At 35.4% G+C, this 26,886-nt stretch overlaps 1 protein-coding gene across 1 annotated transcript in view; it reads left to right on the top strand.

Moving 5' to 3' along the window:
* Window positions 1-26,886, top strand: part of LOC145680230 (transcription factor SOX-10-like) — a 256,148-nt gene that overhangs the window by 171,099 nt on the left and 58,163 nt on the right. Inside the window, exon 3 of the mRNA XM_081750546.1 lies at window positions 24,961-25,048. Within this exon, the coding sequence (XP_081606672.1) occupies window positions 24,961-25,048 (88 nt within the window). The remainder of the gene's footprint in view (window positions 1-24,960; window positions 25,049-26,886) is intronic.

The following is a 26,886-nucleotide window of genomic DNA, read 5'->3' as shown; positions in this document are numbered from 1 at the left end:
TCCTTACATTTGATAGTGGTTGTCTACATAGTCTACACGGGAAAAGGTGTAATGTAGATTACGTATAGATTACAGTAGACAATCGCGTAGACGTAAAATTATAGTTTACGGCACATCACTGAGTTTAAGTAGTCAGAGCGAAAAAGTTTAGGGCGATGCATGGGCGGAGGAGTTATTGGGGGCATAGGGGGCACTTCCCCCCCAACTTTTTGACAAAAAAATAAAAATGACACTTATAAGATCCTTTAATCCACATTTGTATTCACCGTGCTCCCCTCCCCCAGCAAACAAAAGATCTGGCCCCCAGCAGACAATTTCTAACTCCGCCTATGGGGCGATGGCCCTGTACCTTTAATTATTCACTAATTTTAAATGCAACATTTTAAATGTTTATATGATTAGCTTTTATTACTTTTACTTTTTTTTACTTATTTTAAATTTTACGGCTATAATGGATCAGTAGAAAAAACGTTCATGGAATGTGATTGTTCTTAATTTATTTTTCCTTTAAAGAATGAAATGAAAGTTTTTTTTTTAGTTTAACGACCCACGATTATGCCCCGTTGGGGAATGGAGGCGGATGATTAAAGCAAGTGAATGATGATGCAAGAATGGGAGAAGAATGAGGGTAGTACCTCGAGAAAAACCCATAAACACAATGTTGTCCACTACAAACTTACTTGGCCGGGGACCAAACCAGGGACCCCATGCACCAGAGGTAAGCACTCAACCACTGTGCCACTGTTCCTCTTTTTTTTTTAAAGGAAAATAAATCATAAGAACCATATATACCGTGTGCGATTTACAGAACTAGTGATGCACGAGACGAGTCGAGACAGGATTTTCCTGACAAAATTCGAGTCGAGACACGGCTCTTTCAATAGTAAAATATACATTTTTCGAGTCGAGACATCACTTTTACAGCACATTTTCGAGACGAGACAGCCACAAATCTTGTCTCGTGCGCATCCTTATACAGAACTCATTACATCTTGACCATATCTAGCGTGAAGGTAGATCTTCTCTTGAGTAATATGTAAGCGAAATATCGTCTTGCGTAGAACAGTATTACCTATCGATTCTCGTCTCGAAAATGAGATGAGAAATTTCTCTAGTGCCCTAGGAACCACTAGTTCCCCCCAAATCAGATCTCAAACACATCTGATTTAGTGTTACATTATTCAGAGTATTTTTTTTTTTTTAAAAAAAAGCCATAGATTCACAAAGTAATTGTGCGAACACAGTGAAGAGTATTTATCAACGTTTGAAAGCTACGTAAGTCATTGTATAATATATGGTTTAAATGTAGTTATATCACACACCCTTCGTGGACTTCTCGTGGACGAAAGAATTCTGATAACTTCTAGATAAAATAAAAAAGAAAAAAAAAGATATCGAGGCATACATTTTGTACATAAAATTACAAAACGAGACGAGACGGGATAATCTTGCTTATTGTCTCGTCTCATCTTATAAACTTCCGGTTTGGTTTCCGAGTTACGGTTCGGTAAAATTGCGACTTGAACATAGGCAAGTATATACCGTAGGGGGATCTACAGAGAACATCCATTTTTAAGCAAATTTGCTTGCTCAATTTATGCAAGTGAAACATTTTTTTACAGTGTAGACTGTTGGAAAAATGAAATGAAATCTTTGAGTCTTACATCCCACCATTTTGCCGGCTAGGCTAAAGGAGACGGTCATGATGAGAAATTAATGAAAATGGTGGAATGAAGAAAGTGGGAAGAAACAGGAGAACCCCGAGAAAACCACGCACACGATGTTTGTCCACCACAAAGTCCACTTAGCGCGACCTAAGATCGAACCAGGGACCCTACGCACCAGAGGTGAACGCTCTACCACTGAGCCACCGCGATCCCGTGTAGACTGTTGGTTGCCGATAGGCCGGGAAAATTGGGGCTTTTTAAAAAATCACTAATTAGCTACTTATGTTATTTATAATAACCTAATTATCTAGAACGGGAGTTTCCAAAGCCACACTGACTTCTAAATTAAATCCCAAAAGCCAAGACCTAGCTAGATCATATGAACATACTGTAACATCAGCGCCATCTTGTGGAGAACGACGGAATTACGCAACACATCGATTATACTTGGTTAATCGAAGTATATGAGGTTGTATTCCCGCGCCGTAGTTTGGAGATCCCTGATCTAGAATAAAGTATTATCTCGGATATCGGATAATTATTACCTGGAATAATTGCGATTGTGTCAAAATCTGAGGCAATTGCGATCATTTTCTTTCAAGAATCATTTCAAAAAATATATGAGTTGTTAGAATTTCGACAACGCTTTTACTTATAAGTTTGTACCGAATTTAGAAGTAATGTCTGATATTGAGACTAAAACTATTCCTCAAGACTGCTGAGTGGGATAGTTACTTACATAAATGCGTATGACAAGCTGATATATATATATATATATATATATATATATATATATATATATATATATATATATATATATATATATATATATATGTATATACCTAAGAAAATTATGACAAACAATCAAGGGCGCCCATCAGGGGGGGCATGGTGGGGCGCTTGCCCCCAAAGAGGAAATTATACTTAGGAATAAAACCCAATAGAATTTTTACATTAGTTACAGCAAGATTTGAAACTATATTTCAAACGTCGCTTATACTTGCCCCCCCCCCCCTTGGAAACCACAACATGGTCGCCCTTGCAAACAATATTATCTGTGTGTTTTTCTTACAAAACCGAATTATTGCATCTTGAAGAAGCTCAGTGAGTGGCCTATAGGATGGTCAAACGGTTTCCAATGCGTTTAACCTTTAAACTCCTATTGTCGCAACTGCTGTGTCAAGGATTTTAACCTCAATAGCTCATTCCCTAATTAAGCCAGAACGATGATTTTGGTGTCAATGTGTTACTGAAGGATGAAGCTTTCCCCTTATGTGCACTTTATGTATGTATGGGGTACCACAGCTGGGGGGAGGCGTAAAGTTCTTGTTTCTTCAAGTTTTTGGATTAAGTTTTTTTTGGGGGGGTATTCTTCCCTTGGGGGTACACTCATGAAAATTAGTATGTGAAGCAATGAAGTAGTCCACTACATGGTAATATCCTGTATGTGTACTTACTGCTTACATGGTGGTGGAGGGAGGGGGAAATTTGGCCAATTCTTTGAGTCTCAGGTTTTAGCGTAAATTACATTTTAGTTTCTTCTTCTTCTTTTTCTACGAATTGGTCGGGAATTGCACAAATGTTCTGTCATTGGACTGTGTGTTTCATAAGCTTTCCGACGATGTATCAATTGTGAGTCTGTGATAATTTACGGAGTCACCAAGGCCGCCAACGTGAGAATCTCCGATTTCGTTCAAATCCCTGCCGGGCGTAGAAAGGTTAAATAATGCAATAAACAACTTACACAAGTTTATACCATTCATGCAGACCTCGAGAAGCATCAAGAATGTAAAAAAAGTATTTTCAGGATGAAGGTTGGTGATTCATCCACGGTGACGCTCCTGCTAGTGCGAAGTTAGAAGAATTCTTGGATTATTTTGTACACCAGTGACTGGAGGGAGAATGAATATATTCCTGTAGATATTTGGGACATGCTACCAACGGAGAAACTGGACTAATAAGACGATAGAAAGCTGAAATAACGTGATGAATGTATTGCGTAGTAGATCCCATCCGATGGTTCAAGATTTGATTTCCTTCCTCAACTCGGAAACAGAAGGCACGAACGTGCAAGAAAATAGTACATTCAGGAGGATGGAAGAATTGGAAGATCGTTCAGAAGTACAAAGTTTCTGGTGATTTCAGAAAATGCCTGAGAACTTTGGTCTATGTTTAGGAGCTGGATTATCCAGAATCTTTGAAACTGACAACACACAATGATGCCTGTTTGTTTATATGTGCTATATAATAACAGTTCTAGATAGCAAATGTTAAAAAAAAAAAAAAAAAAATCAATACTGATTGCAAACGCAGCAAAATTGGCTCGATTGGATTTCGACCATTTTACTAGTCTTACTTGGAATTAAAGTGAGAGCAATTGATAATTAACCTTTAATGTTGCTATTCTACATAATAATAATAATAATAATAATAATAATGATAATAATAATAATAATAATAATAATAATAATAATAATAATAATAATAATAATAATAATAATAATAATAATAATAATAATAATAATAATAATAATGCAATCTCAATAATATATTGGTACTGATATTTAAAGTTGATCGCTTGTTGCAGGAGTGGGATTTATCGCAGGCCGTAATTGTGAAGACACACTATATATATATATATATATCAGGTGTTCTAAAAATGGCGCCCATGGACCACAGAACACTACTCTACAGACCAAAATAAAGCGAAACTGTTACAGACGAGGTACAACTCAAACTTTGTAAATGACAAGGAGGTTCGAGTAGTATATCGTTTGAAAGTTACTGTTAAAAGAAAGGAGGTGCAACAAGTCTCTAGACTTGTTCTGTGCAAAGACGGCGGCAGGTTAAAATGTCAATGTCAGCACATTTTGCATTAAGATGTGCATCTCCATGGGACCATCCGGAGAACTTTTTTTTTTTTTTTAACCTCAATATGTAGTACTTTTGAAATAATGAGACACGTGTTTTGCTGTTTTGATTTCTGTTGAACTCTTTCAGATTTCTGGGCTGGCCTTGGATTCCTCAATGCAAAATTTATCAGATAGGATTGATGTAGAGATTCGAGACTTGTTTCAACTTCTTTTGACATTATCTTTCAAACGATATACTACTTGAACGCCCTTGCCATTTGGAAATTGTGAGTTGGATTCCTTCTGGGACCCTCCAGGGGTAAACGTTTTAACCTTAAAACATACGATTTTTGAGTTGATTAGAAAGGTATTTTTCTGTTTTGACATTTGCTTCACGATTTCCAATTGTTAGGAGTATGCAATGGACTTTATGTACACGCTGTATGCATGTTTCATAATTCCTTTCATTTAATGATTCATGAATAAAATAACTATTTCGTATCAATCTATGTAGCCTGGTTTTAATTCTTAAGAGTCTTCATCCCGGCGAAATTAAAATACCGCTAATTTTACAGTAATTATGTGATATCTTCAAATAGATAAAAGATTATCGAAATGTGGAACAAGAGCGCCCTAGACAACATTATTTTACATGAGAAACCGTTATCACGACTCACTTATCTGCTTTCGATTTCGAGCCATTTTGAAAATCGGCATTTATTTTCGCGTTTCTAAACATCTGAAAACGGGAAGCCACTAGATGACTTGTGATAACGGTACCTCATGCAAAATAATATTGTCTAGGGCGCTCTTGTTCCATATTTCAATTATCTTTTATCTATTTGGAGATAACACATAATTACTTTAATATTAGTGGTATTTTAATTTCGCCGTGGTGAAGACTCTTAATTTGTATCAGACGAAAGAAAATGTAATTTTAGGAAAAGACGAATAAAATGTATAATAAATAAAAGCACAAAAGTTTGATGTTTAATAAATTGCAAAGTTGCAGCTGCTATTTTTTTCTTTCTTTCTTGCAAACATTCTTTCCATCATTAAGATTTAGCGGAAATAGCATTTCATCCTCTAGACTAAACAATCAATTGTTGCACCATCTTTGTTTCTGAAAACACGTCACTAATATCTGTATGTACGTGTGTGTTTGCTAATAACATGTGCATTGAAAAGATCAACTGAAGTTAATTTTGTAGTTTTAAAGGGTATATATTATATCAGTGGTTCTCAACCTAATTTCTATCACGACCTCCCTTTTATCACGTCCTCTTGCCAGCGACTTCCTTGTAATTTCTGGTTTGTAATAAGCTTGTGCGGGATTTTTAATATACCGATTTCGGTGATCTCACGATTCGATATCCGTCTATTTCTGTAATAGTACACAACAAAAAATGAGGTGTTGAAATAACACAAAATGACTACCACTTTAGCGTGTTACTTGTATGTCAATTCAACACCAGCCACATCGCCTTCAGAGCATATCAGAAATACCTCGTTACTGACTGGAAGTATTTGCTTTGTTTTTTATTGTTTGGTATGAGCAAAGCTTTGCGAAACATATTTCGCATTTATGGCAAGTAACTAATAACATTCTATGTTTTCTGTAATCGGTCACAATAATATTGATGTAAACCTGTGAATCATCTGACAACAGTTACACAGATAGCTTCGCTTCCATCTGTTTCCTTTATATGTTATTCTTGTGTCTTAGCATATATGAACATAAGATGGCAGAACTGATGCCTGTGTAACTGTTGTCAGACGATTCACAGGTTTACAACAATATTATTGTAACTGATTACAGAAAACATAGAACATTATTCGTTACTTGGCGTAAGTGCCAAAGATATTTCCCAAAGCTTTGCTCATATTAAACGATAAATACTAATTTAAATTCTCTCAGGTAGTACCGAGTTATTTCTGATATGCTCGGAAGGCGATGTCTTGGTGCTGAATTAACACACAAGTATCACGCTAAAGTGGTAGTCATTTTGTGTTGTTTCAACGCCTCATTTTTTATAGTGTAGAATCCATTTGTTGGATATAATGGACACAGTAACTTCGCAAAAAGCGAATGGATTAAAACCAAGTTTGGTCAGTTCACTCATATTACAAATATCGAATCCGGTCCGTCATACTGTTTCAAAATGGAGGCCATTTGAAAATTTTACAACTTCATAACTCTCCTAATTTGGAGTCATATAAATTGATTCACCGGCCTGACGGGAAATGTTGGTGTTATTTTCATTAAGGCCGGTGACCGGTACAAACTTCTTACCAGTCCCTTTATGATCGGTATTTTGGTATCTGTAATCCATAATAAAACATCGAATACCGAAATTCTTTAATAGTGCCTTTATAAATACACATTTCCTTAGTATTATATATTAGGCAATATTTTTTTTAATCTATGACAGTTTTTTTTATCATTTAACTTAAGAAATTTTGTTTTATTGTGAAACATTGTTTTCAACAGAAGAGACAGAAGTGTATAATTTGTCATAATTAATGCAACATAAATATAGCGATAAATTTAAATTGTCTATCGATTGTTGCCAAATTACTCTTAGGCATTTCGTTAGCACAATGTTAGTTGCATTGTTTAATTTCACGTCCCTAACTTCTGCATATGGCAACTTTCCTTAAAATTCCAATTGCCATCCTTAGGACTTCTTAAAATAATTTTCTGTAAAATGAAATGACATTTTTGAGTTTTACGTTCCACGATTATGCCGGCTGGGCTAAAGAGACGGTGACGATGAGAAGTGAATGAAGGAAGTGGGAGGAAACGAGAGAACCCCGAGAAAACTCACACACACGTTGTTTGTCCACCACAATGCTCCCTTGGCACGAGTTAGGATCGAACCAAGGACCTCATTCGCCAGAGGGGAATGCTCTACCACTGAGTCATCGCAGCCCCTGCAATTTCCTGTAGTTGAAGTAAAAATTTAAAGAGTAAATTTCCTTTCGTAAATCCAAAATTTGTCACGTAAGGATTAATATACTTTTGTTCATCTGTTTCAATAATTTTAAAGAAGTGGCAGTTACTGGTAAATGCAATAAAATGATCAATACCGATTTCGGGTTCTCATTTTTACTACAGTTCCCATTAAGCTTATTAGTGAATGTAGTAAGAATATGCAGAATACAGGGGCTAATGCACTCTTGTCCACGACAATATACATATTTCCTTCCCACGGATGGGTTCGAACAGAGATACTTAACACTTAGGGTTGCCATAATTTTTTGATCCAAAATACGCACGAGCCTTAAAATGACGACCCATCGAAGATACGGTACCCAAATACAGAATAGATATTTTGAAATTTCTTACCTAAAAATCGCCTTTTTAAGTTATCACACAATTGTTTACTGTAATACTTGGAACACTATTGGAAACTAACATGTTTTATAATATTTCTCATTAACACAAATTTAATAAATCATGCCATTAAATTGGCGTGTATTAAATCTAACCAAAAGAACCCTGGAATGGAAAAATGAAACACTGTTTAAAAACATAACCTTCTTTATTAATACTGTAGTAACTAAAATATAAATTATATGATGAAAACACAATTCTTTTTGCCCGAGATTTTAGCGATTTCCGACTCGGAAATTTTCGGGCAACTTTAAAAACTGTCAAATATGGACATTTTCCTATTTCATGCTTTTATACTATACGGACACGGACACGGTCCCAAAAATACAAACAGTCTGTACAAAATACGGATATATATATGGCAACCCTACACTTAAGCCTATATCATAAGGATAGGGAATTTTAAGAGGATACCGGTAATTTTATTTTTCAGAGTTAACAACCCTAAAGTAGGAACATCTAAATATATTTGAAAACGAAATCATTAAAATTCTTGTTAATTTCAAAGATTAAAAAAAAAAAATCATTTCCCATATAAAGCAATAAAAAAAATAATAATGGCATAGAGACTAAACAACGTTTAACTGTCATTCAAAAAAATATATCCGTTAAAAATGAAACTCGTGGTGTTGTCCATAGTAGAATCGAGCGATTTATATATATATATATATATATATATATATATATATATATATATATATATATATATATATATATATATATATATATATAAGTTGGAGGTTGCTTTCGAACGAACTACTTCCATAGAAATTAACAACATTTTCATACACTTATTATTATTTTAGCGAATATTTTATCTGGAAAGCTCTTAAAACGCTGGAAGTTGACTGATTTACTTATATTAGAACCACCCACGCAGGACTATTAATATTCTAATGTTAGTATGTCTGTTATTCCACACGATAACTTCCCGGCGGGAGATTATGTGGTTCGGAACCCACGTTAAGTTATAGGAGCACGTCTCATATAGCCTTACTGCTGAGATGGACGCTGAATTGAAATCAGATCAAATCTATTTTGTATTTCTATTTCTCCTAGATTCATATTAATATTTTCTTCCTATCGGCGCCTAGGTCTCCCTAACGGTCTTTTTTCCCGGCTGACTTTCCAGTTGGTAACCTAATGATAATTATTACAAATTCAATTTATTCTTGAGTTTCTCTAATAAAATTTACTGTAACCTCATAGCAAAACTTGGAATAAAATCAGTTTGTTCTTGTATTTCCCTGATAAAAAATACAGTAACCTCACAGCAAAATTTGGAATCAAATCAATTTATTCTTGAGTTTTTCTGGTAAAAATTTATAGTATCCCCACAGCAAAAACTTGGAATAAAAGTAATGAGTGGAGTTAGATTCCTACGTCATCCTCGTGTTTCAAATCATTAAGAATTTGTTTTCTATTTGAAACGAACTGGAATTCAAATATTTTGATTTTATTGATTTCTTTGAAATGAACAGGAATTTAAATATCTTGATTTTATTAATTTCTTTGAAATGAACTGGGATTTAAATGTCTTTATTTTATTGATTTCTTTGAAATGAACTGGGGTTTAAATGTCTTGATTTTATTGATTTGTTTGAAATGAACTGGAATTTAAATGTCTTGATTTTATTGATTTCTTTGAAATGACCTGGAATTTACAGGTCTTGATTTTATCGATTTCTTTGAAATGAACCGGAATTTAAAGGTCTTGATTTTTATTGACTTCTTTGAAATGAACTTGGATTTGAACGTCTTAATTTTATTGATTTCTTTGAAATGAACTGGAATTTAAATGTCTTGATTTTATTGATTTCTTTGAAATGACCTGGAGTTTAAATGTCTTGATTTTTATTGATTTTTTTCTTCAAATCTGTTAAATGCTTCTTGTCTTCTTAAAATGAATTTGTTTTATAATTATATAAATTTAAGTATTGCTTAAATTAAAAATTTATTTTAAATATTAAAATTATTTATAAAAATTTAATTTAGAGGAAGTAGACCCTAAGGAAACATTCAAATAAATATGAAGAAGATCTCAGTAAAAATTCAAATCAATAAAATTATATTTTTTTTTCAAGGAAAACTAATTCCCTGATAAAAATCAATGAGTAAATATTAAGAGCAAACGGGTAAGCAACATCATTAACCCTTCGTGCAGCAAGGGGTTACGCGTAACACCTCACACCAAGGGAAGGTTAAAAATGTCTGCTACATAAATCATTATTTTCTGTCCCAGAAAATGTAATATTCTCTGGAATATACCCGCAGCTACGCCTAATGTCAAAATCTTCAACTTTAACTGGAAATAACCTCATGTGCATTATTGTAACACGTTACACCAAGAGAGAATACTTTATGTCCATCACGAATGTTTTTTAAAAATGGGCTATTTCCTAGGAATTAAAAATATTGAATGAGATGAAATAAAATTTATACTATTTTTGACACAAAACCTGTGTTATGACATGATACTAAAGAAACATCCACAAATTTTTTTATCCTAATATAAGTGGACATCTTTTAACTCACCTTGGTGTATGTATGGTTAATGAACACCGTCTTAAAACCTAAAACCATATTAATTGGTTTAAATAGTAAATTAACATTAATAACATTTTAAGATACTTTTTTTTTAAGCTCCACCATATATTTTGGGTGGCCATTTTTTCTTTTATCTTAAGACTGTACCCTTGATTTCGTGTAATTGAGGCTATGAACATTAGAACCTGCTGCGAAGAGAATAATCCAACATAAGTGACTGCCTTTGACAAATACGATGACAGTTGTTTGGCTAGGAAATCGGGCCCAAATTAGCGAAGCTGCCATCGGATAAATATAGTGCTGCATCTTGAGTTATAGTACCCTTGACTTTTTTCTCTCTTTTTTTTCTTTCTTTCTCTTCTCGAAATCTTTAATAGCGAGGGAAGTTAGTTTATAATGTCGGCAGTGGATCACGGTATATGGTTTTGGCATGCTTGATGTATATCAAAGGTTTTCCGCCCTGTGGAAGCACCTTGCAAAAAACTAACTCCTTTGGCTGGTTCCGCCACCTGCCACGGAGTTTGATCTTCATTTGTTTATCTTCGTTCGCTCTGCAAAAGAACCAGAGATTTTTCACTGGCTCAGACTGTTCTAACGTAAAAGAAGGGGGCGAGTGATCCCATTTCATGTTTTTTTTTCCTTTATTTCTTGAGGGACGAAACGAAGGGGGGGGGGGCTTCTTTTTCTCTGTGGAATCATTTTTGACAGCTTGATGTTCTTTAGTTGAAAAAGAGAACTTTAAACGGGAGGTGGGAGATTTATGTATGACAGGATAAAGGAATATTAACATAAGAAAACGTTGAATTATTTCCTGCTTGTCATGTCATGTAATATGTTGTCATGCTGTTAATATTTTGCTTACACGCTTTTCTTTACGCTTGTTGGACAAATGGATGAAGAGTACATTACAGCACGTAAAAATATCAGCTGAAATTTACTTTCACTGAGATCTCAATCAATTCGAATGTGATTGTCAATTTTTCACAAACTTGTCTTGTATAGTGGCGAAGCGCTCCTTCGTGACAGGTGACTAAGAAGCATTTTTCAATACATGAGATCTCGGACTAAATTTCCTCCCTGGTCTAGTGGCTACGGCGTCCGACTTTGGTGCTCGTGGTCTCAGGTTTAATTCCCTTCCTGTCGGAAAACACTAAAATTTTGAATGCATTTTAGTGGTTCGGATTCTACCTTAAAAGGCCTCATCACGCGAAATTAAAATACCGCTAATTTTACAGTAATTATGTGATATCTTCAAATAGATAAAAAGATAATCGAAAAGTGGAACAAGAGCTCGCTAGACAATATTATTTTACATGAGATACCGTTATCACGACTTACTTATCTACTTTCGATATCCAGCCATGTAGAAAATCGGCACTTATTTCGCTTTTCTAAATGGCTACAAACGGAAGGCTACTAGGTGACTCGTGATAACGGTACCTCATGCAAAATAATATTGTATAGCGAGCTCTTGTTCCACATTTCGATTATCTTTTATCTATTTGAAGACATCACATAATCAGTGCCGAATTCGTGTATAAGCTAAACAAGCTATAGCTTAGGGCCTCACTATCTTGAGGACCCCAAAACCTTAAAAAAAAAAACTACATTTCCAAAGTATAAGAAAAACAATAAATACAAATAAAATAAAATCTACATGCAGCAACAGTGCTTCTTGTTGTGTGGCTCCTATGATGTAAGTAATGGGGGCCCTTCGGCTATTCTCCTTCCTAAAATATCACGTTTTTTTTCATTTCTGTATATAGGGTGCCTACGTTCATCTGGACACATATAGGGCCCCATTACCTTCAATACCTTAGGGGCCCCATCAAGCCTAAATCCGTCTCTGCACACAATTACTGTAAAATTAGCGGTATATTTATTTCGCAGTGATTAGAACTCTTAAATTGTAGGGGCAAGTCTCATGTAGCCTCGGTGCTGAAAAGTGATGCTAAATTTCAAACAAATAAATACTGGTTGAGTGATCGGCCTTTTGTCATCAGGGAAGCTTTAGAACGAGATCTCCAGTTTTAATGCTAGGAGTGAACAATTATTATAATGCATTCGATGCTCTTCCACAGTGCACCAAAGACACTTCTGACAATTGTCAAAGAATTTCAATTGGTTTGATCACGAACTTCACACTTGGCGGTAGCGCCAAACGAGTGCTCCGATGGAAATACTCGTCTCAGATATAGAGAGAACTATTTAATGACACTTGATGAATTTCTTAGGTGAAAGTCTGTAATAGTTGCCTGTTCTATGATCATGCGGACACTAGTTTCTGATCGAAATTTGTTTGTGATTGGTAAATCAGTTCAAGATATCAATTGAAGATTTATTTTCAGACTACAGAAAGTATTTTCTGTGCTATGAACTGAGAATAACTTCTGTCCGTTGTAAAGAGATTATTAAACCGTTGAGGATAAAGGAAGACGGTTCGTCTCCGTATCTGAGTGTCCGTAAAAGGAAAGGTTCTCTCCAATAATAACACAGGGCAAGTCAAAATCATGGACCCGATCTCAGAAATTTATTCTGTGAAATCCAATAAACATATGTTATTTTGAGACATGCACTTCGAAAACTTTCAAACTTTAGCTTCCATACAGTATTTTCACATTCTGCCGCTGTCAGCAGGCAGCAATTAAGGAAAATGGTGTTGACTGGTATTCTTGATTATCACGTGAACAAGTCTGCAATTAATATTGCATTTCCGTACCAAATGTCGGAGAGACCCATCTACGGGAAAAGCCATTCGTAAATGGTCTGAACATTTCAGAGATTCGGTTTCATAGCAGCCATTGCTGATATTGACAGCAACATGTTACGAAATGTTTGGCAGGAGATAGACCATCGGCTTGATGTGTTGCCGTGTTCGGCGAGGTACTCACATAGAACACTTAGACTATCGGCTTGATGTATACCGTATTCGGAGACGTATTTACATAGAACACTTAGACTATCGGCTTGATGTGTTGCCGTGTTCGGCGAGGTACTCACATAGAACACTTAGACTATCGGCTTGATGTGTTGCCGTGTTCGGCGAGGTACTCACATAGAACACAGATTATCGGCTTGATGTATGCCGTATTCGGCGAAGTACTCACATAGAACACTTAGACTATCGGCTTGATGTGTTGCCGTGTTCGGCGAGGTACTCACATAGAACATTTAGATTATCGGCTTGATGTATGCCGTATTCGGCGAAGTACTCACATAGAACACTTAGACTATCGGCTTGATGTGTTGCCGTGTTCGGCGAGGTACTCACATAGAACACAGATTATCGGCTTGATGTATGCCGTATTCGGCGAAGTACTCACATAGAACACTTAGACTATCGGCTTGATGTGTTGCCGTGTTCGGCGAGGTACTCACATAGAACACTTAGACTATCGGCTTGATGTGTTGCCGTGTTCGGCGAGGTACTCACATAGAACACAGACTATCGGCTTGATGTGTTGCCGTGTTCGGCGAGGTACTCACATAGAACACTTAGACTATCGGGACTATCGGCTTGATGTGTGCCGTGTTCGGCGAGGTACTCACATAGAACACAGATTATCGGCTTGATGTATGCCGTATTCGGCGAAGTACTCACATAGAACACTTAGACTATCGGCTTGATGTGTTGCCGTGTTCGGCGAGGTACTCACATAGAACACAGATTATCGGCTTGATGTATGCCGTATTCGGCGAAGTACTCACATAGAACACTTAGACTATCGGCTTGATGTGTTGCCGTGTTTGGCGAGGTACTCACATAGAACACTTAGACTATCGGCTTGATGTGTGCCGTGTTCGCCGAGGTACTCACATAGAACACTTAGACTATTGGCTTGATGTGTTGCCGTGTTCGGCGAGGTACTCACATAGAACACTTAGACTATCGGCTTGATGTATGCCGTATTCGGCGAAGTACTCACATAGAACACTTAGATTATCGGCTTGATGTGTTGCCGTGTTCGGCGAGGTACTCACATAGAACACAGATTATCGGCTTGATGTATGCCGTATTCGGCGAAGTACTCACATAGAACACTTAGACTATCGGCTTGATGTGTTGCCGTGTTCGGCGAGGTACTCACATAGAACACTTAGATTATCGGCTTGATGTGTGCCGTGTTCGCCGAGGTACTCACATAGAACACTTAGACTATTGGCTTGATGTGTTGCCGTGTTCGCCGAGGTACTCACATAGAACACTTAAACTATCGGCTTGATGTGTTGCCGTGTTCGGCGAGGTACTCACATAGAACATTTAGATTATCGGCTTGATGTATGCCGTATTCGGCGAAGTACTCACATAGAACACTTAGACTATCGGCTTGATGTGTTGCCGTGTTCGGCGAGGTACTCACATAGAACACAGATTATCGGCTTGATGTATGCCGTATTCGGCGAAGTACTCACATAGAACACTTAGACTATCGGCTTGATGTGTTGCCGTGTTCGGCGAGGTACTCACATAGAACACTTAGACTATCGGCTTGATGTGTTGCCGTGTTCGGCGAGGTACTCACATAGAACACAGACTATCGGCTTGATGTGTGCCATGTTCGGCGAGGTACTCACATAGAACACTTAGACTATCGGGACTATCGGCTTGATGTGTGCCGTGTTCGGCGAGGTACTCACATAGAACACAGATTATCGGCTTGATGTATGCCGTATTCGGCGAAGTACTCACATAGAACACTTAGACTATCGGCTTGATGTGTTGCCGTGTTCGGCGAGGTACTCACATAGAACACTTAGACTATCGGCTTGATGTGTGCCGTGTTCGCCGAGGTACTCACATAGAACACTTAGACTATTGGCTTGATGTGTTGCCGTGTTCGGCGAGGTACTCACATAGAACACTTAGATTATCGGCTTGATGTATGCCGTATTCGGCGAAGTACTCACATAGAACACTTAGACTATCGGCTTGATGTGTTGCCGTGTTCGGCGAGGTACTCACATAGAACACAGATTATCGGCTTGATGTATGCCGTATTCGGCGAAGTACTCACATAGAACACTTAGACTATCGGCTTGATGTGTTGCCGTGTTCGGCGAGGTACTCATATAGAACACTTAGACTATCGGCTTGATGTGTTGCCGTGTTCGGCGAGGTACTCACATAGAACACTTAGACAATCGGCTTGATGTGTGCCGTGTTCGGCGAGGTACTCACATAGAACACTTAGACTATCGGCTTGATGTGTGCCGTGTTCGGCGAGGTACTCACACAGAACACAGATTATCTGTTTGATGTGTGCCGTGTTAGGCGTTGTGCTCACTTAGAACACTTGTGATATGTTTAAAGAAAACTTTGATGGTTTACCTTTCTTAGGACATGTCTCACAATAAATATGCGTATTAGATTTTACAGAATAAATTTCGGAAATCTGGTCCAGCATTTTGACTTTTCCTGTACATGTGGACCGCTTAGATGCCAAGTGAAATTTAATTCCAAAAAAAAAAAAAAAAAAAGTCAGGAGATAGCGTTGAAGTTCAATATCTCGTGAAAAATTCATATTTAGGAGTATGTTTAGTACAAGGGGTCCAGAAGCACGTAAAAACACGAAATTTACAGGAGAAATTAGTGATGCAAGTACTTAGACGTAACATAACGTAACCAAATCTAACCTAACCTAACATAAACTAACGTAAGCTAACGTGGACTAACCTAAACTAACATAATATTAGTAGAAATAAGCGAAATTCTATCATTTTTTGGAAAATTATGTGGGACTCCTATATTAATATAACAAACTAAACTAACCTAACGTAACCTAAACCTGCCTAACCTAACTTAAACTAACCAACCCTACCCTAAACTAACCGAATGTGAACAGAAATTACCAAAATAGTAACATTTTTTAGACAAAAGAGCTGGACCCCTTCTGCTAAACATAGGCCCATATTTATTTTATTATTGAAATCAAAAACATAATTTTGAAGTTCCTGAATAACATTTTTATCATGGGATTTGAAGTCCAAAGTTCTCTTCTGGAAAATTACAATTTTGGAATTACACGCACTTGGCATTCAAAGGGTCCATATTTTTTGCCGGGACAAAGAAAGTTCGTTTGTATTACGGAAGTATTTGTAACTGAGAGGCATACAATGAAACACGTTAAAATATTTAAACCTTTTCACTCAGAACTACAATTCAACATTTCAAATAAAGACAGTCTTCCACTCGTCCAACCTATTAATTATACAAGCTCACTTTGAAATGACTAATGATTATGTTATCTTCGCACGGTCAAAATACCGCGGCCGTTTATACGCTCACTGGCTGGACAGACCTTCTATCATAACAAAAGGACAAGTTTTTGAAATTGAAGACAGTTATTACAAATTCCTTTATTGACCTTCACGTGTAGCAACAAAAATTTATAATAAATTTTCGATGGATATAAAAGACGAATAGTTATATGAAAATTATTAAACGTTTATTTTCTCAATAAATATAGAAAATAGTACCAACGCACAGGCTAAAACAATATCATAGAAGTAAGATTTAGCATAAATTAATGTATTCATCAATTGAATTAGTAAAAAGAAGCTAACTCATTTAAAGAATAACTTTCTGCCATCTATTATCATTTTTGTTCAATGGTGAGCAACATTAAAAGTTGAAATACCGGAAAATCCACTTTCGTTTAGTATAGAGAGTTGAGATAGAAGAGGAAAATCTACTCTAGGAACACGAAATTCATATAATTAAACATTTATCGCTATGTTTTACTAGTTTTGTACTGATTTCTACAGACAGAAAGACGAACGGGTAAACATAGTCATTTTAGGAAATTTTCTACACCTACACATGGCATAGTTTGGAAGTCTTAAGAAAAAAATACCGATGCCTCTTTTAGATCCACCGCAGTAGTGGAGTAAAAACTTGAAACAACTTTTGTTCTGTTACCTCAGTTTTACAACTAATTGATCGGCTGTGTTTTAATTAATTGGAAAATTACCTATTTAGTTGTTTTTGATGAAAGTGTAAGAATATTTCAATATGTTTTTTTTTTTTTTTCCTTTAGGTTTGCCGTGATGAGGTATAAACATGAAACAACTTTGTTCTTTTCCCTTAAGCCATGTTTCCACTTTACATGAATCTTGTAGCTGTCATAAAATGACCTTGCAACCCGATCTTTCTATTTACTGTTTAGATGTTACAACTTCTTGAAAGCAAGAAAGGTATCTCCACCCATGCAGCTCTGCACTCTAGTGGACAAACAGTGAACATCCTCATTAAAAACGTGTATTTTGGCGCACTTCCCCTTCCCTGTCCAAAAGAATCCGTTGTTTCGGAAGCGGCGAAACTGGTTTTCCCTTTATGTCTGCCGGAGGGAGATAGCAGGTAGTAAGCAAGACGTCCCAGAAAGTTGGACACTGTTCGACTTCTTGCAAGATGGAAAAACATGTTTTATGACCCTTACAAGACTATGTGTACACGGTGAAATATGGTAGGGTTTCAAGATTTTTTTTTTTATGACAGCTACAAGATTCGTTTAAAGTGGAGACGTGGTCTTAGTCACACAACTAATGGATCGGCTGTTTCAATTAATTGGAAAATTATTATTATTATTATTATTATTATTATTATTATTATTATTATTATTATTATTATTATTATTATTCTCCCTTTTAGGAAACTAATGTTTCCTTTTCTTTCTTTCTTTCTTTCTTTCTTTATTTATTTTTATGTATTTATTTATTTATTTATTTATTGTACGGGCATGGAAATATATCTTCCACGTTTCTCAATTTTCAGCTTCCTCTTTTAACTCCCATTATTTTCTTCTATTTTTCAAATCATCAATTACCTCACAGATGCTTACATTCCCAGATCCGTACATGTCAAAATCCTTCCTAGATCCATGAAAGTACTATGGGCGATGACATGACATATTTTGACATAGACAAAAGATTTCCCACTTCCGTACATGTTTAATAACAGACACTCTTTGTGTGCATTTTTAATAAAGTTTGAGCAGAGCAGGATATGGAATTGCATTCTCATGGAGATATGAATTCAGCTCATGGAGAGAGAATAATAATATGAATATGAATCAGGGGCGGATCCAGGACAGACTTCTGGGGGGCTAGTTGTGGGTTGAAATGCTGCTACATAAAGCTACTCTTAAGAAGTCCAAACTCTGGGATGGGTTTTATTTATATATATAAAATTAGAAAGTTTCCTCTTCTGGGGGGATACGATCGCCCCGATCCCCCCTGGATCCGACACTGATATGAATAATACATGCATACATGCTTTCCACACTTTTTATGTTTATTTTTTTGAAGGTAGTATCAATAGCACTAGTACTAACGTAAAACGGTCAACTCCTCGCGTTGAATTCAAATTCATTCAATGTATTTCCGAAATGTGTTTGTTATGAATTCAGACAAATCACATCGGGATACAGAATTCGGCTCTTACAAAGAGCCTCCGTGGAACTAGTATGTGGATCTTCTATGATCTTGGTCCATCTGCAGCAGGCCGTTTACCGTTTTTACAATCACATATATGTAATTCTTACCAATATATATATACATATATACGATTTACAGTTTGCGATAGCTTATGAATATATGAAAGTGCAACCAAACATCTTCTAACATCTTTTTAAACATCAAAACTACCCAAAATGTTCTTTATTTTTGTCGAGCTGCACATATACTTTCTTTCTTCTTTTACGTTGCAAGCTGAGATACTTTCTGTCTTAAGCATGATCGCTTGTTCTGACTTCTAGCCTGAGAAAACAGACTCATTCGATGACATGAGGATGTTGCTTGTTTAGCATAGTATTCTAATAACCCTCTGCGGAATTATTTGTTCTATGATGTTATTCATGACAGTTCCACATGCTTACTGAGACTATAGAATTTTCTAGCCACTGGTCAACGAAATAGTCATAGAACTGGGCAAGCTTAGGGGATCATCTTGAATATACAGCCAATCACTGCCGACCATTTGTAACGGAAGAAACGCTAATAACTCGCAAGAGTGTTATATTATCATTATTTTTGTAGTCTGTAACCAAACCAAAGTCCTGTATCTTACGCCAAAGACACTGGTTAAAGTGAAAATTGCAACCGCTTATGGAAGCTGAAGGAGAAATTGTCCTAAAAGAATTTATTACTGCTTCCTCGAAGTCTACCGTAGCAACTTCAGGATTCCAATTCGAGACTTCTTTCTTTATTAGTGAAACAAATCTTTCATATATACGCTTTCTGATGTTCGGAAGAAGACCAAAAACCACTGGAATCACATTCGTTTCGTCTATTAAGCTTCCAATATCTGCATGAATTACAAAAATTTGGAAGAAAAATATATTGCAGCTCTTAAACGTGCCATCAATAAAGAAGGTCGTGCAAGTTTGTAGAAAATGCTAGCAAATGTTATTATTATTCTATCCTCTTCTCCATTGTCAAATAGCAAGAAATTGGAACCATTATCCATCTTTAGAAGGCTATCTGATAAAACTGTATCTTTGACGTGTGACTAATTAGTTGTTGATATTGTAACTCTTTGTCTTTCTTGATATAGATAACTTTTGACAGAAGTGTACGAGGCACTCTTGTTAGCAATTCAAAACCCTGCCCATATAAATCAGCAGTTTCTTCCTTGTATATTTTCAAAACAGGCACATCTTCACGAACACGTTTCTTGGCAGTGTATAGTGACATCTTTGTTTCAGTCAAAACTGTGTCACCCCTGTACAAACATGATTGGATACACCAAGAACATTTTCACCCCAAGTTTGCTGTTTTCCTGTTGCCTACCAAGGGCGCCGATCCTGGGGGGACCGGGCCCCCCAAAGCTCATGTGGGTCCCGTAGTGTATTTATGAATATACAATATTTGACATAATTTGAATACAGTTTGTCTTAACATCCTCACTTCTGCGTCTGAGTGCCCCCTCCCCCAATTTACAGAGAAAGCGGCGCCCTTGTTGGCTACTAAGCACTTAACTGGCCTGCTAGGCAGTCTGCAAAATCAAACTATTCTAGGCCTCTTATTGGCTGTGGCTGCTACACGGAAACGAAACCCTTAGATTCCATACCCCCCCTCTGCTCAAAAACTAGTAAAATTTCCCACAAACAGTGCCAGCTATCGAACTTATACGGAAGTGGGATTCCAAATCATGACATTTCATTACATGTGGCACTTATACGGAACTGGGGAAGATCTTGACATGTACAGCAGTGGGAATGTACGCTAGTGGGAGGACACCAAATCATTGATCAATTCTAGTCTTCTTCCTATTCCTCGCTTTCCTTCCATCTTTCCTTCTATGGCGGTATGAAAAAGACAATTTCTTTGCAAAATGTGTCCAATCCAATTGGCCTTTATACGAAGGATGGTGGCTAGAAGCGCCCTCTTCTCTCCTATCTGTTTTAAAACATCTTCGTTTATTACTCTTTCTGTCCATTTGATCTTCTTCATCTTCCTCCAACACCACATTTCGAGCTCTCTAAATATTTCTTCTCTAACTTCGGTAATGTCCAAATCTTTGAAACATAAAGTCCAATACAATACTCCATATCTAGCACTTGACCAATTTCTTCCTTAGTCCAATATTAAGGCTGCTAGTTAAGAATAAGCTTTCCTTATTGAATGCTCCTTTGACTGTGGCAATTCTCGAGCTGATCTCTTTGGTGCAGTACGCGTCTTTCGTCAAAATACATCGCTAATATTTGAAATGATCGACCTGTACAAGTTCTCTTTGTTCTACTCTCTGACCCATCAGGGGCAGATCCAGGACGGACTTCTGGGGGGGGGGGGTTGTAATACTGCTACTTAGAGCTACTTTTAAGAGCTCCAAACTCTGGGATGGGTTTTATTTACATATAAAATAAGAAAGTTTTCTCTTTTAGCGGGGCGATGGCCCCGATCGCACCCCCTGGATCCGCCACTGTGACCCATAATGGCGCATTTTCAAGGGATATTCTCATGACTTTCGATTTTTCGATGTTTCGAATAAATTACTGTAATTTATTGTTGTTAAAAGTATAAAAATATTTCAATATTTTAACTTTCGGTTCTCCGCAGTGAGGTAAAAAATTGAAGCATTTTTTGTTCTATTATGTTAGTCATAGAACTAATGGATTCGCTATGTTTTAATTAATTGGAAAATTAACTATAACTTATTTTTGTTAAAAGTGATAAAAAATTATTTCGGACCTTAAAGGCAGAGAGGCGTAAGTCATTTTTATTAAATTTTCAGGAGAGACAGAAAACAGTGACTTAATTCATTTTGTCTTCGGACTTATATCCAATTTTATTGTTGCTATTTGATAAAATATTCATAATACAACTACAAGTTTTCTAAGAATAAAGATATCAGAACTCGGGTTTCAAATCTGGCAATAACTCATTTTTAGAAGAAAGAAAAAAAAAGGACTCACTCCCCTCTGCCTTTAAGGTTCGAAATTCAATATTTTATACTTAAATTCTCCGCAGTGAGGTGAAAACATGAAACAAATTTTGTTCTATTACCTCAGTCATACAAGTAATGGATCAGCTATCTATCTATCTATCTATATATATATATATAGCTGATTTTGGAAAATTAGTTTAGCTTATTTTGTAAGATATTCAAGAATATTTGAATATCTTTCTTAAGTAATCTTTTTTTTTTTAATTCATATAGCATTGAAGTCTATTTTATTAAAATATTTCAGCATGATTAAATAACGAAAGATTTTTCAAGAGAAGTTTTTTGTATTATTTTTTTAAAAGCTCGCGATTGCATGTTGTTTTAATTTACAAGTTTATCGCAGTAAACATCCGTTTCGGTCTTTGATTAACAGAAAGATCAGTACCAGATGTGTCTTTTTTTTTCATTTTATATAAAAATGAGCGGCATCAAGAAAAGGAGAGATCATGTCAAAGGGGTCATCTCAACACCGGAAGAGAGAGATACTTCTTTTATACATATAAGTATAAAAAAGAAGAAATGTATGTTAATAAATATCTATAAAGAATAATTTTGAATAACAACGTTTTATATTAAAGATAAGTTTGACGGTCTGATTTAGTATAAAAAAGAAATATAAATACTAGGATTTTTTGTACGTCTTGTATAGAAAGTGACAGACTAATTTGTTCTGATAAATGTTATCAAATTAATTAATTTTTCACGGCATAAGAGTGAAACAACGCCAAATAAAATATGGACAGATAATATTCATAATATACGGAATGATTCTTTTGACATTCCTTGCACGAATGCTTTATGTTGTAGCTAATCTATTCTATAAGAAACAGTTATTTGCTCAATAAACACTCAGGACATACTACTATAGCTAGAAATGTCAAATTTGAATAGAATCCTTTTGTCACAAACAGGGCCGGCTGTAGTCTCGGACTGGCCAGGGCCGGGGCCGAGGCCCAAGCTTCAATACATATAAATCTTACGTGAGTATCAACATTACAAAAAGGACCCGAAATTCGGGCCTAAATCAGATGCACGTAACTGAGTATTATCACAGACATCAGGAAGATAACTATAGGTCTAACGACGTCCAGAAGGCCCCCAATACCTTACAGATCCTTCCGTAAAGAAGCACCACTGCTCAATGCCGGAGCCCTTACCTTTGGTGCGAAGGGTCTCTGATTTGATTCTTGACCATGGTAAACTTATGGTAGAAACATAATTCTCTACCATGTTTACGTACTTCTACCAGTTGATCCATTATTATTTACCTGGAAGTACGCAGAATGAATTCTTTTTACGTATATATATGAATCCAAGGTCGTTTTTTTCTATAGTTGGACCGTATTTGTCCTGCGTGCATTTTAGTAAAAAGAGAGAAATATCGGAAATTTCCTGATTAATAATTTAAAAATTTAATTAAAAAATATTTTTACCACCCTTTATTTTTAAGTAAATTATAGAAATGTTCCTAATGCTCTCCCTCGTAGCTAAGCGGTTAGCTTACGTGCCTTTGGCGTGGGAGATCCGGGTTCGATTCCCAGGAGTTCACATGGTTCGGATCCCACGTAAAGTTGTAGCTCTACGTCTCATATAGTCTTGTTACTGAAAGGATCACTAAACTGAAATTAAATCAAATAAATGTTCCTAAGTAAATGTTTCGCAAATATTTATGTAATTAAACGTTTCACTATTTAAAATGTTTCATAGAACATTTAGTAATTATACGTTTGTTGAACGTAGTTAATTAAATGTTTCATGGAACATTTAGCAAATCAAACGTTTCACGATAAACTTTAGCTTATGGAAAGTTTCATTTGTCTAATTACATGTTTAGCACTTAGCTAATTAAAGTTTTGCTTAATGTTCAGCTAATCAAGTGTTTCACGAAACATTTAGCTAATTAAACGTTTCACAAAACATATACTTACTTATTCATTATCTTAAACATACAGCTAATCAAAAGTTTTATGAAACGTTTAGAAAATTAAACGTTTTTAAAATGTTTAGGTAATCAACTGTTTCACAAGAATTTAGTTAAGTAAATTGTTTACAAATATCTAATTTAATGTTTAGCTAAACTGTAGATTGTTAAAAAATTAAATTTAGCTAATTACACTTTTCGAAAATGAATAGTCAATTAAATATTTCAAATGACATTTAACTAATTAAATATTGCGAAATCTTTAGCTAATTAAACGTTTCAAAAAAAAAACGTTTAGAAAATGTTTTGCTAATTAAGTGGGTAGAAATTTTTTAAAACTATTTAACTGATTCAAATTTTTGGCTAATTAATCGTTTCCACAAAATTTTAGATATTTGACTTTCAAAAAATATTTAGCCAATAATACGTATAGTCGACTAGAAACTTTGTAAAATATTTAGCTAATAAAAAATTTCGCAAATATTTATTTAACTGAATGTTTCACAAAACATTTAGTTAATTATTTGATAAACTTTTAACTTAATTAACCAATTAACAAAAAGCTTTGCTAATTAAACGCTTCATAAAACACTTTATTAAACTGTTCATAATAAATGTAAAAGTAATGGAACGGTTTGATAAAGATTAGTTCATTGAAATTTTCTAAAACACTTAACCAGTTAAAAATTTCGCAAATGTTTGTCTGTAAATGTTTCACCGAACATTTAGCTAATTAAAATGATTCACAAAGATTTTCGTTAGTGAAATGTTTCAGATAACATTTAGGTAATAAAACACTTAACAAATTAAACGTTTTGCAAACATTTAGCTAATTAAACGTTTTTCTAACTAATTATTTTATAGTATGTTTAATTAGCTAGAAGTTTAGCAAAACTTTTACTTAGCTAAATGTTTCCGAAGCATTTTAAGTTAGTTCAACATTTTATTAAACATTTTGCAATACGTTTTTTAGTAAACCAACAAGTAATACGGAGAGCTAATAGCTATTGAAATCTTCAGAGCAGAGAGTCCTGAAAAAAAAGTTTTATTCTTTCTATTATATAAACATTTACATGTAATTTAATTAATGTTTAAAGTATCATTTAAATTAAGTTTATCATTTTTGCTTTCAGGATTCTTAGCGACGACGAAAAACAACCGTTCATTGAAGAAGCGGAGAGGTTAAGAAATGTTCATAAAAAGGAGCACCCGGACTATAAGGCAAGTTTATTTTCTCGCATTAGTTAACCATAAATATTCAGAATTAAGACTAGAGGAATTGAAAAAATATATCATTTGGTGTTTCATAAGTATCTTGGAAAAGTACCTGGGAAATGGCTATTTTCTTGAACCGCCTTAAGAGAAATTTAATAGCTTATAATGTTCATAGTTTACTTGACAAAAATATATTTGAAATAATTATTTATCAAATATCAGGCAATGAATTTATTACAAATTGTATCATGGCTATGGATCGAATTTCTGTTCTAAAAATCTTTGAAGACATGCATATGATTTATAAACTAAAAATGGCAAAATATTACCTATAAACAAAAACGAAATCTGCTCCCATCTTTGGGGCTGCAAGCGCAAATAATACTTTGAGTTATTTATATATATTATTTATTAGTATTATTATAGTACATAATATATATATATATATATATATATATATATAATGTACTATAATAATACTAATAAATAATATACTAATGAAAAACTCGAAACTATTTGTATTGGAGAATTCTTCCCCTCTCCCCAGGCAAATTCTAAAATAACACTACTACACTTTAAAATAAAAAATGATAGCATTTAGCATAAGTACCAGCAGTGGTGTATTTAGGGGGGTAGCTTCCGGGCTTAAGCCCCCCCCACGAAATCTTACTTAGTATAGTAAAGTAAATGAAATATCTTGCAGAATTTTCACATTTCTAGGCAAAGCCCCCCCCCCCGAAAGTTAGCAAAGCCCCTCCCGAAACAAAATCGTAAATACGCCACTGAGTACCAGTGATTACCTATTTCAGAAATGCCTGTTCCTGACATCAGTATATTCTGCTTTTATTAGTTCACTGTAGCTTGTGTTCCTTACATCAGTATATTCTGCTTTTATTAGTTCACTGTAGCTTGTGTTCCTTACATCAGTATATTCTGCTTTTTTGTTACTTCACAGTAGCTTCTGTGCCTGACGTCAGTATATTTTCTTTTATTACTTCACGGTAGCTTCTCTTCCTGACATTGGTATATTCTGCTTTTATTACTTCACAGTAGCTTCTGTGCCTGACGTCAGAATATTTTGCTATTATTACTTCACGGTAGCTTCTGTTCCTGACATTGGTATATTCTGCTTTTATTACTTCACAGTGGCTTCTGTGTCTGACGTCAGAATATTTTGCTTTTATTACTTCACGGTAGCTTCTGTTCCTGACATTGGTATATTCTGCTTTTGTTAGTTCACAGTAGCTTCTGTTCTTGACATCAATATATTTTGCTTTTAATAGTCCATTGTAGCTTCTGTTCCTGGCATCAGTATATCAGAAGTAGTGAAGGGGAGTTGAATCTCCGATCATGCACAATATGGTTTACCAGTATTTTCTCACTTTTACTTCCATCCCATCTTCCATGTATTTAAAATCTCCCCCGGATGCAGATGGAGATATTTCGCACCAATGTGAAACAAAGATACTGGATTTCGGGTATTATTGCAGGGAAAGACAAAGAGACAGCCCGAGGCTAAAGTGTCGATTTCACTTTTCAAAGTTGATACTACACCAGGTCAACCACTTTGACCTGCCCCCTTCCTTACACGGTTCAGTATTCCTTCATATCCTGTCACACAATGTCAAATAGGGTTAATAAAGGGCTGAAAAATATGAAGAAATGTACAGTCATGTCCAAAATGATTGTCGCATGTCTATAAAAATGTTGTTATTGGAATATAATTTGATAACGATTTCGCCCTGTTAGTATGTGTATAATCGGCAAAGACATGTATGTGGTAAATTTCATATCAAAAGAGCAGTAAATAAGAACAACATAACGAAAATAATATTTTCTGGTCC

This window comes from Thermobia domestica, chromosome 3 (assembly GCF_964235325.1).
Source record: "Thermobia domestica chromosome 3, izTheDome1.hap1.1, whole genome shotgun sequence".
Lineage (NCBI taxonomy): Eukaryota > Metazoa > Arthropoda > Insecta > Zygentoma > Lepismatidae > Thermobia > Thermobia domestica.
This window is presented reverse-complemented; position numbering and strand designations above follow the sequence as displayed.